The 12468-nt window shown below is 39.6% G+C and overlaps 1 protein-coding gene across 1 annotated transcript in view; it reads right to left on the minus strand.

The window, feature by feature from the left end:
• LIN28B (lin-28 homolog B (C. elegans)) overlaps positions 1-7302 on the minus strand; it is a gene marked incomplete at its 5' end in the record, with an annotated part of 38705 nt that extends 31403 nt beyond the window's left edge. The window contains one exon of the mRNA XM_008941643.1: positions 7083-7302. Within this exon, the coding sequence (XP_008939891.1) occupies positions 7083-7302 (220 nt within the window). The remainder of the gene's footprint in view (positions 1-7082) is intronic.
• Positions 7303-12468: the final 5166 nt, after the last annotated feature.

A 12468-nucleotide genomic window follows, 5' to 3' on the forward strand; every position in this document is an offset into this window, starting at 1 on the left:
TTTCTGTGTTTTGCTGATTTGTATGCCTAAGTGCAAAGCCCAACTCCCGTCTTGGGGAGCACCTGAGCAAGCAGCCTGAAACAACCACGTGGCCATGCAAGTTCATCAGCCATGTAGGAAGTAAAAAGATACTTTGTGATGAATTTGGTAGTTTAATTGTGTGAAACCAGAAAACGGCCTTTCAAATGAATTGTGATTACCTGTATTACCAGCCAACATGCTACAGTGTGCCAGGGTACTCCAAAATAACTCTAACTGACCCTAGTCTCAGAAGCAGTGCAGCTGGTAAGTGACCAAATTAAGCTTTGTAACCTGCATCTCACTATGGGCACTTGGTTTTGCAAATAAAACAATGTTCTTGACACTGAAAATTTTAAATGGGATTTCCTCCACATCTTCTGAAAGACAAAACCTTTTAATCCAATATTATACCTATTGTTATGCACAACTGTAATCATTTCTATAGCTAACTCCAACACTCAAGTACTGATCTTTTGGATCTGCATCCTGGCTCACAACTGTTTGAGCTACGGAAACAGGAAGGAAGAGAAATCCATTATCTTTTGAGGAAGGCAACTCCTGATGCTGTGTGCTGGATTTGGGGGTAGAAACTAGGCTAGCCATGGCTTGCTGTCTTCTGAGAGGTGAGGCTTTCCTGCTTGTGCTCTCACTCAGGGGCATTTATTCTACCATAGCTTTACACTTGGCATTTCCAGAAGGCTGAAGTTCAGCTACACCCTGGGCTGGAGATGAAACCCTGCCAAATATTGTATGGTCTGAATGCACACCAGTCAGTGGCAGTTGTTTTGTCTTTCCTCCTTTAAGGCATCTTCCTCTCATCTTTTAATAAAGAAAATACTCAATCTTGGAGATCTGGCTCTATTCTCAGGCTGAAGGGACCAAGTCCTGGAAGCACATCACATGTTTGGTATGCAGGAAGGCTGTGGCTGCTTAGCTCCCTTAAACACAGATGGATGATGTAGATTTTAACAGGGTTTGTCTAATGAATATATGCAGTAACACATTACAGAGAATTCTAACTTAGACTTGGATGAACCTGCAAAAAGATGAGGAAAGATTAACTCCTTGCCCCAGAGATCCATCTCCAAGCCAGCTTTCAAGCCTCCAATCCACAACACCAAATGACAGCCATTTTTCAAAGTTACCTGCATTTTAACCCCTCTAAATAAAGCCCTCTGGTTTTATCCCACTCTTGAAAAAAACTGAACTGTTGCTAAATTTTTCAAAAATAGCTGTTAGTCTGAAAGAAAAAGAGCAAGTATGGAACACTTTGTCCCTGACGACTGTAGCCCAGCACAGATACAACCTTCTCACAGCACTCGAGTAGTGAAAAGCTCTTGGACTTTTTGCATTTTTTCCCCAAATCTAGCAGCATTTTGCTGCTCCTGTTACGAGCAGTTCATACTAGTTTAGTGGCTTATGGCACAGTCAGCAAACATCAAGAAGATCATGCAAGAAAGCACATTCAGACTTGTGTTTATCCCCCTTTCTAGCCTATTGTCTAAGTGTGCAACTTATTAACTACATAAAACTCCACACAAATAATCTCAAATTTTGCTTGAGGATCCAGCAATCCATAAGCCTAAGAGGGGTCTCAAAAAACTCTGGGAAGAGGAACTAAACACCCAACAGAATCGCTGTGAAACAGGGAAAAAGCAAACGGCCAAGAAAATGCTCTACACCTGAAAAATGAGAAAAGCAAGAATGAAAACTGGAAAAGAAAGAAATTCTTACCACCTAAAACCAGGTGAAAGAGAGTCAAGGAGAAGGAGGAGGAGGTGTTCATGTTTTAATTTCTGAAACACCACCCTCAAGTAAGGTCCTTTTGCAAGGCTGTACTTTTAAGAAAACTGTGTAAAATCCATGCAACTTCTGCATTACTTCTGGACTAGCACCCTCTTTGGAAATGGCAGAAGTGTGGACATGACGTGTCTGAGAAGAAGGAGGAAAATCCAACCCTTTGGTAGTGATGTGCTGACACCATTTTGCGTCAAAGGCTACAACTCCCTGAACTCCTCATCTGTTTCTCTGGCTGGGCACTGTTGCTTTGTCTACCCCTCATTTCACCCTGGTGCTGTTTAGGACCTGCCCAAAGCAGGTCCCCCGTCTGGGCAAGGGCAGGAGTGGATGTGTCCCCTGTGTGTTGTAGCTGTGTGCAATGACCACCAGTCTGGCCTTGCCTTCCAGCTCTTGGGTGAAGGGACTCGGATGGGCTCTTCCCATCTGTGTCAGCCTCATCTGTCTATTAAACACGGGGTGTATGAGCTCCCATTTCAGTCCTAGTTCAGCTCTCTCCTTCCCAGTCCATACAACTCCCACTATTCACATCATCATCACACAAATCTGTTGTGCTCAAGCCACATGAGGCTTTTCTATGAAAATTTAATTATACACTTGAGTGTGATTCAGTCAGTAGAGACAGAATTGATATAATTTCAAGTTCAAAGTGACTTTGTATCATGTAACTTTGCTGTCCTAAACTAGCTCTCCTAGTCCTATTAACATCCATTGAAATGTCTTCAACAGCACTCCACCATGCTCTGACTGCATTGCAAAGTTTACTGGCTGTTCGTGCAAATCACGAGCTTTTAAAGAAGAATTTTAAGATTTTCTTATTATAGTCAGACTTCAGATCATCTGCTAATTGTCTCCAGATATTAAAACCATTTTCTGACTCAGACACTAACTAATTTTAAGCGACAGTTCATGAGTGAAGTATTCTTTTATTAAAGCCCCCCTTCCCTAAGTGGCTGTATTTCCACCCAAATTGTGGCTTAGAAATGTTTTCCTTTATTTGAAGATTATGCTTTTGAGTGTGTCCAAGAGTTCCTGGCAAACATCATTTACTACATATTAACACAAACCTACCTCTTTTCTAGTTCTCTCCCCTTTGTAGATGTCTACACTGGAAAAAGGTTTTTGAGGTGTGACATCGCTGCTCCAGTGCTCATTACTGTTTAGCCAACTGAGCTAGAAATACACAGCTATTTCACTAGCCATATTCCCAGAACATAATTCATCATCACAGTCTATCCAGTGGCAATGCTTTGTTAAGCTCCCTCATTTCCAGCAGCTCCCAACTCCCTCCCTCACAGTTTACTTGCAGAGCTGTGCTACAAACCAAGCCAGTGAAATGTTTCATGTCAAATCCCAAATCCCACAACGTACTGCATTACATGTTTAAATCCAAACCACTTACTGATACAGGTCACCCGTGCTAGAAAGCTTCCCTGCCACAAGTGAGATGTTAGTGGAGGGTAGCATAGGACTGAAATGTCATAAATTAGAGCAGGGAGATGAAGCTATACCTTTAATTATCTCTTCTTTGTCCCTACTTTCTTGCTTTATTTTATTGCTTCCATTTTCATGTAAATACTTCAAAACAAAACCAAACAAAACCAAAAGTTGTCATCCTCCCCATCCTCCCTGAAATGTTCCACATGAAACACGTGCCAAGCTGAGCAGAAATAGCACTGCAGACATGTTGCTGGAAAAGTATCCAACTTTGAGTTCCTGCTAGGAGTATTTACAGGTACTGGATAACACCTCTAGGCCCACCCAAATAACTCTAGTTTCTAGTCCTGTAAGCATCACGCACCTCCTCTGTTAATACTGTGCCAAAGGTCTGTGGGTCAAATTAATTTAAATATACACCGCAGTAAAGAATATTTTCCCAGCTACCAATTTATTAAAATAATCTTAAACAAATAATTACAATTGGTAAAATGGTCCTTTACCTGGTTTCATTTTAGGTCATACAGAAACAATGGGAGTGTTTGTTTAAAAAAACAAAACAATACAATAATTTTTTTCCATTCTTCCTTTTTTCTTCCTCCAAACTTTATTCTGAGATGGCGGGCTAGGTTCTGATTTAATTTATGCTACTCTAAGTCAAGATTTCACAGAGTTGTCTACAAGTTACTGAGCAGGTAATTAAGGTGTGATTTCAGAGTACTTTTATCTGTTCTGCATCAGCCCCCCATAGTCATTCCTAGAGAGCAGCATACCATGTTTGTGTCAGCTCACTGCCAAAGTTTAGCAAAATACACTGTGTTTGGCTGGTGGTAAGGACTCCCAGGAAGGCAGCCACAACCTGCCTCAGTGTAATGTGCTGCACACTGATCCCTTGGCTTACTTGGGCAGAGACAAGCCCCTCTACTGTCCACCTCTGCTGTAAATCACCACACTGCTTTCGAACCCAGCACTCCTCCGATGCAAATCCCAGCTGAGTCTCTCGAAACCTCCCCTCTAGCCCAGATTAGTCTAGACAAAAATATATATGTAATACACATATGGTAGCTTAAATTAAGGTCTAGGAACCTAAAGCCCATGGGCTGCTCACAGCCAGAGCTTCATTTCACATGGACCACAAAAGATTTTCCTTTCCTCCTACAGCCATGCACTGGCATCCAGGGAAGATGCCAAAGTGGCCCAACATCACTGACAGCAATTACAAACCCTTCCCCCGGATGTTAGAAAATGTTCATGGCCCACAGTAACACTGAAGGGGAAATATTATCATAGCAAGGTCCCCACAATACCACTCTGCAAATTACTCTGAGAGAGTCTGAGTCTATTGTGGAAGCCCCATAAAATCGACCAATGAACATCAGCACTGGTAACCTCAGTGTCATTACTTTTTTCTCCCCCTCCGCACATATTGCTGCTTTTCCTTTTCTTTTTCACACTTTTGCTGTCTCTAACACCTTCTCACAGTTGTCCTTTCTGCCCTGATACACCATTATTTGAGTCATGGGATCCATTCAAATGGGAACCATATAAAAAGGTGCACTGAGACTGGGCCCTCATATTGTTATGCTGAGAACACAGAGAAGAGCTGAACACAAGAAGCTGGAATTAATGTTCATAAATGGAGGCAGTTCTCACAGTGCAACAGCAATCTTCAAGAAATCTTCCACTATACTTGTTGGAGATGCACTTTTTTTATTGGCTAGGCATTTGATCAAAACTGATTTTCCTTTAAGAAAAGACACTGCTCCTCACTGAGTGATAACATCAATGCTACTTCAAACACTTCAAATTTTAGACTTTTCTGGTGTCTTATGACTTAAGCATAAGGAGCATTGAGACAAAGTGGGTACGTGGTTTCACCCACATTTTCATATTCAAATTAGTTCAATTTAATTCTGAATTTTTCCTTCTTTAAAGGCAATTGAACATTAAATAGTACTGTTTCACAGATCCCTCTGCACTGTTTTTCAGGGTATATCTGTTCAATGTTTTCTATGCTTTAGCTATGAAAAAACAAACAAACAAACAACAGAATTGAAAGTAGTATTCATCTCACCTAACTTTATAGACTTGTAAGGGAAGTATCTACAACACTGGAGCTAGGCTCCCTTTGTAGTCCCTGAAGAGAAACAGCCACAAGGCAGGATTCACCTCCAATTTTTAGATGCTCCCCTTGCATGAGATGAATTGCACTCTGAAAGTACTACCTCTGCATTGACTACACTGTGCACTATAGATATCTACAATTGTTCATATCCCTGTCTCCTTCAATATAGAGTTTTTCACATCTACTTACAACCTGTCCATTCAAATTTCAAGGCTTCTGAAGCAAGGACTTCCTTCATACACACATGCAACAAACAGGATAACACTGTCATAGCTAGTGACATGGTTTAAATAACTGTATTGGAAGCCTAGCTCAAAAACTAATGTAAAAACCCAACAATAATTTAAAAAAAAAAAAAAAAAAAAAAAAAAAAAAAAAATTTTACAACCCCAAAGAAGAAATTCCTCTTGTGGTTTTTTTCACAGCCATTGCACGCAACACAACTCTGAAAGGCCAGATATGGTGGGCAATCAAAAAGAAAGCTTTGTCTGGCTTACAAAGTCCCTCCTTGTTGTGGTTACGGACTCTGATCTGTTACAGCAGCAATAAATTTTGTTCATGGCCTTCAGCTTTTACAAAGAAGGTGAAAGAGGAACAACTATCATGTTGTCTCCAGTCTTTAATTAAAAAAAAAGAAAAAAAAAAGAAAGAAAGAAAGAAAAAAAAGAAGCCTTTTAACAGAGGTGGGGACAAGTGGAGTTCATCTATAGCCAGCAAAGGTTTCTGACTGTATGTTTCTCGAGGCTGAGCTACACTGTCCATCCAGGTGATAGATGGACCCCCTCTTTTCCAAGCTACTCTTCAGAATTTGGAATGGAAGAGCTACCTCTCAGTCATGCCATACATAATTTTGCAGGCAAAACTTGGCTGTTTGGATGTTCTTACTAAGATTCTTCATTACTTATATATTCCCCTTCATTTCAGTCATTACAGCTACTGGGCTGGGCAGTATCATGAGGAAAAAGGGGAGATTTACATAAATACAAGAGGTTTTAGGCAGGAAGGATGTCCTTGGGGAACTAGGTACTAGATGACTTCATAGTGAAAACACTCTTCACAGAACTTCTTCAAGCCATCAGGAGGCAGAAAGCAAAGCAAAACAGTTCGTCAGACTGCCGCACTTGTGTGTAAAAAAATGCAGCTCTCAAGAGTAACCTGAAATTTGTAGAATATTATTACAACAGGTCTTCAGACAACTAGGCATTAAAACCTTTGGAAACAGCTGATGCTTTGCTCACTAAGTAAAAATATAACTAATCAAATCATGTACATCTCAACCCTGACTGCACCACCTACACTTCCCTCTGTATAGAACTACTGATGCACAGTTTTAAACCCCACTGCACCTGACAGTCTCTTCAGCATGCACAATTCTCACCAAAACACAATGTCATTTCAGCTGTATTCAGACTGACCCCTCTTCTCACTCTAACAGCAATATTTTCAAAATAACATTACATTCCTTTGCAGGCTCCCTTTAATTCAATAAAACCTACTCAAGTAAAACCAATCAAGCTGGTGATTTATGTAGTTGTATAGATACAGCTTATTGAGTTTACTCAAATTACTAGGCTACATGTAAAAGCTAAATTTACATAGAAGGGTTTTCTTACACAAATGAATAAATGCTGAAAACAATTTCAATAAAAATTTGCAAAGAAAACAAAGGAGGGGAGAGGGAATAGCAAAGTAAGGTAATTACCTATCTCCCTTTGGTTTTCTTTTTTGTACTGTCTTCCCTTTGGGTCGTCTTTCACTTCCTAAACAGGGGCTCCCACCAGGGCCTGTTACCCGTATTGATTCAAGGCCTTTGGAAGATTTCTTAAAAGTAAATTCCACTGGTTCTCCTTCTTTTAGGCTTCTAAATCCTTCCATGTAAAGCTTGCTCTGTAAATAGGAAAAATACTCTTGGTTACCATTGCCTTAAAAACAATATTACATTCATAATCAACTGGAGAGATTATCCACTCTGCTATTCTAGAACACATACAGGTTGAATAACAGTTTCCCCTGCATGAGCTAAAGCAGCCTATAGTACAAATTATAGTCCTGAATACACTGAAAACACTATTCAACCCTCAACAAAGTAACAAGAACCTATTTTCAGTATCAGCAAAACTGAAATAACATCTTTTCCTTTTCTGTGATGAATGCTATAGATATAAGAAGCAGAGGAAATTATATATTCTCAAAATCTCTGTCTAGCAGAACTGAAAAGGCATTTTTAACAAAATGGAAAGAGAGCAAATGTTCACTTCAGAGCTAATTTGTTTATGATTAAAATCATCATAATTTCTGCTTCTTATATCTCGGACATGGCTCATGGCTCTGCTGCTCTGAAAATGGATCAAAGAGACAAGCAGCACAAGAGACAGGAGGAAGGCACTCTGAAATGGGCAATTCAAATATCCCTAGTGACCTGCTAAATTTCTGTTCACTAACCCCAAAATCTTACCTAGTTAATATGATTTAGGTATGGGTTTGTATTTTCATTCACAGAAAAGGAAATAATTATCATCAGGGCAAGTGAAGTAAATACTGATAAATCTTCTCATATTACACTGTAGAAGCAAAATCTTGGACAAGCTGAAGCCAACAGGAGTTCATCACTGATTTTGATGCAATGAAAATTTTAATCTTTATTTCTAATCAATTACATACAACAGTAAGTCTACATCCCAGACCAAATCTGATCAAACTCTTAAACGAAATTATCAAGTTAAGTGAGACTATTTAGGAGAGGGGTGTAAAATCAACAATAGTTGCACTAAATGTTTATTTTAGAAGTTACACAATACATGAATGAGATCAGACTCACAGAGAATATTACAAAATCCATCAATTTCCAAACACAGCATTTTTGCAGGAGAGTTATGAAACGTGTTTTCTTCCTTTGCTCATTAACACTTTGTAACAAGGAGAAAAACATATCCTGACTGATTCCTACTCTGTTCTCAAGCATTCACATGGCCAAACCATGGAGTCGAGAAGGGAATCTTCACTGCAGGTTCCTGACATCCCACTTGGTCACCTGTCAAAAAGAGCCTAGTGACATTTGACTCTCTAAGTCACACCTACTCCCTGACAAGTGCAACTATGGAACATGCTGGGTGGGCATCCCTGACAGGAGCTCCCTGTAGTCATGTTATGGGTATGGGAGGTCTGCAGCACCGCGACACTACCGTAGCAGAGCACAAGAACCCATCCCTACAGAGTTCAGAGTTCATAGTTCATACCCAAAGAGGGAGCTAGTCTCTTCACAAGGATGCATGGAGAACAGGACAGGAGGCAGCACGCCTGAGCTGTTTCAGGAAAAACTCCATCCAGATGTGAGAAGTTGCTCACTATGAGAAGAATTCAACAGAGAAGCCCAGAGAAATTAAGACTCAGCTTAACAGGGCACTGAATAACCTAAGCCACGTCCCTGCTTTCAGCAAATGGCTGAACCAGATATTCTCAAGAGATTGTCCAACCTAGACTATTCTGTGACTCGGGTATCTTGATCCAGAGCTGAATCACACCTGGTGAGACTGGAAAACAGGATTCCAGCTCCTGGTTCTGCAGCAGTTACCCTGGGGAGCGTCACTAAACTTCGCCCTGTTTTTCTAAAAAGGGACACCACTACAAAGTCCATTGCCCACAGCACTAATAAACTGCATAAAAAAATTATTTTATCATTGTGATTTTTTAAAAAATGAAACCATGTGAAAGCACACACACCTTTGCTTCCAAAAACCCCAACTACTGGACCAGCTGAGTTCTCACAGTTTACCCAGTAGCAACCGTTCATAATGCAACAAGACTCTATCAATGCCAGAGTGACTGCAGGACTCAGTGGATTTTAATTTTTCCAGCAACCAGAAGCAAGCAAGAACACAGCTCCACTGGGTGGGACGAAGGCTGTTTTTACTTATCCAGTTGTGCAGTTCTAGTACATGTGGCTCTTCCACCAAATGTTGTAACAGTGTGAAGCTTTGAAGTCAAATAGTTGACTTTCTAGGTGAGAGGTTGAGCACTATTTAAAAAGGGGAGCGGGGATGTGACATGGTATTAGGAGGGGGACACAGATGAAAGAAGAAATATATAATATCTGCTCCCTGAATCATAAACTTGGCTGTTTTTTAAAATGCAAATACAAGCTATGAAAAAGGAAATATGCAAATTTTCTCACTAATACAATGAAAAGACAGTAATTCTACAAAAAAACAATGAAACAAGTCACTTGGGAAGGCAACACTATTATTTCAAGCAAGCGTCCCACTTTGAAACATCTGTAGAGCAATAAGGGGATTTTTGTCACAATGAAGAAACATCCAAGTTCAGAATATGTGCAAAGAAGACAGCATCACTCATCAACTGAAACAGCACGAATTCATCCCCAGGTCCATCCACACCTCTTCAGTCTTCAGCAGCTACCAGGGAAAATAGTGTTAAAAGGAAAGAACTGAACAATATCCATTTTGTCCCTAACAAAAACATATAGCTGTGCTCCAAACCTAGACAATCATGACAACACATATGGGTGCTAATCACAGGGGGGACCTCAGGAAGGTACATATAAGCTCTTGTCTCTCAGTAATACTGAACACTGCATGAATGCTTTTGTCTTTTTGATTAATTAAAACTTAATGAAGATCTAGTTAACACGATACTTATAGTGTTTTTCCTTTCTGAGTTTCATTGTTGTAAGACAAATCCCAAAAGGTTGACATCAGATACGTAACATTGTCGTCTACATCACCTCAGAAGAAAGAAGTACTTATTTAAAATGCAACCTCAAACAGGGCATTATTAGTACTCTAAAATATTTTTATTTTTCTTACTTCAACTTCAGCAACAGAAACTTTCTTCCCAAAAAAAAAGCACTATATCTGCGAAAGGGATTTAAAAACATATTTAAAAGCCAAAGTAATGGAACAATTATGCTTTCACGTTATACAAGTGTACATTTTATTTGCATCCTTGTTTTTTCAAACACTTTTAATAACAGAAAATGTTGAAAAAAACAGTCCAAAAGACTTGCACAGTACTCTCCCTGAATACAACTCAACAGCTTCTCAATGTTATAAATTAATTTGGTGTTGACTGACTTACTGTGTAAATGTATGGTACCATGCCACCAGCCAGCTCATGGTGAGATTCTCTGAGGGCGCAACAACAATTCAAAGCCATAGTGGAAAAAATGGCATTTGGAAACCAACAAAACAAATCTAAAACCTGAATCCCTCCTTAACTTGTCTGAAGAGCTAGACAAAAAAAATGCCTGTAAAGTTGATAATTTAATGTTGAGAGATCTAGTTCAGTATTTTCCTCACATTACTTAAACAAATAAAACCCACACAATTAAAAGCAGCCAGAGTTTCAAGTCAGTGAACCATTTCTAGAGCCCTGAATGGGGTGTATGGGCACATTGCCAATGAACAAAGGGTAAAACTTAAAAGCAACATACTTTTCCTCCTTTCTCTCTCTTTCAGCTGTCAGAGACTTTGCTGTTATTTTTACGAGCAGTCAATACAGTGATTTCAGAATGGAGCTTTTTTTCCTTTTCTTTTGCTTAGCTTGACAGGGGCATTTTTATATATTTTTCATAGGTATCCTATTATTTCTAAGTAATTCAGCTTATAATGTAAAGCCTCTCTGTCACAAGCAACAACTTGGTCCAAAATGCTGGCAATTCTGTAAGAATAGTAGCAACAGCAAAAAGTAAGAGTGGAAAATTCCAGGTTCACAAGTTCTTGGAAAGCATTTCCTAGTATAAAACAAAAATAAAAACGTAACAAACATAAACTGTATTAGCAAGATTGTCCCAAAGAAAAGTATAATTTCCTGGGCAGTGTGAGGGAGTACTTACAACTCTCACCGGGCTCTACAAAAGAAAGGAAGTTTGGAATTAAGGCTCATTACAGGGGCCTGATCGCCTCCAATACATGTGCATTACTTTTATTAACATGTGGGGAGGGAGAGCAGGATCCCCATAAGCACCTCCACACAACAAGTTTGCCGTTTCTTGTCAGGGCTGTGAACAACTGCTGTCATAGATATTATATTCTTTAAAGCAGGGAAAAAAAAGTTATTCGGTGGTATTCTGCTTAGATAGTTTATTTTCTGTATCCTGCATTTCTGCCCCTTTTTATCTAGTGATTGATTGATTGCTCAGTACAATCACCAGATGCCACCAGTATGCTGGGTTTCCCAAAGTAAGAAAACTGTTTTCCCTCCAAAATTATCTACAATTAAATCCAGACATGAAGGAAAGCATATCCTGAAACCCAGTTGTGCTGAAGAGCGTAAGAAATTCTCTCCAAAACAACCTTGCACAGTTCCATCAAGAGCCAGCAGCCTTTGAGTAAAGCAAGGGTACAGAGGAAGAGGACATGGAAGTCAAAAAATTTACACCGGATCTATACTAGTGCTCTTACCTGCATTAGGTCAAGATGAGAATTTAACTGTTGTACACTTCAAGTATTAGGGGAAATGCTGAACAACAGTATTGGTTGCATGATACAAGTCCTGCTGCAAGGACTTCTGTGGTCTATCAAAAGTTCATTATAGGAGATTTGTCAAGATCATGTATTTTTGCAGGCAGAATACTAAAACAAAAAAATCCACCACACTGAACAACAGCCCCACCAAGAGCAATGTGTACCACTTCTGCTGCACTAACACAGAACTCAAAGGCCGGGCACCCACAAGACAACTTGCCATTGCTCTTGCTGACCTCAGAGGGCTTCTTCCTCCTCCTAGAGGCTTATCTTGCACCAAATCTGGCACTTCTTGGTCCTCCCCATAAGCCAGATTAACTCACTAATCTGACAGGAAACAAACGCAGTTTAGAAAAGAGGTGGGGATAAGAGGAAGAGGAAACAGGGATAGATTTTTGTTTTTCCAGGGAGCTAAATCAGCTCACAGAAAGCTTCAATGAGCTTCAGGGCATACACAGTGGAAATGACAACTTTTTGAGCTAAGGTGTTCCTTAATATTTTATGAAAAAAAAAAAAAAAAATCTACAGTATTATAATTATTTTTTTTAAAAGATCACCAGAATACAAATTAACTGTAGTTTAAAAATAAAGCTGTAAACAACTTTA

This window comes from Merops nubicus, unplaced genomic scaffold (assembly GCF_000691845.1).
Source record: "Merops nubicus isolate BGI_N331 unplaced genomic scaffold, ASM69184v1 scaffold1786, whole genome shotgun sequence".
Classification (NCBI taxonomy): domain Eukaryota; kingdom Metazoa; phylum Chordata; class Aves; order Coraciiformes; family Meropidae; genus Merops; species Merops nubicus.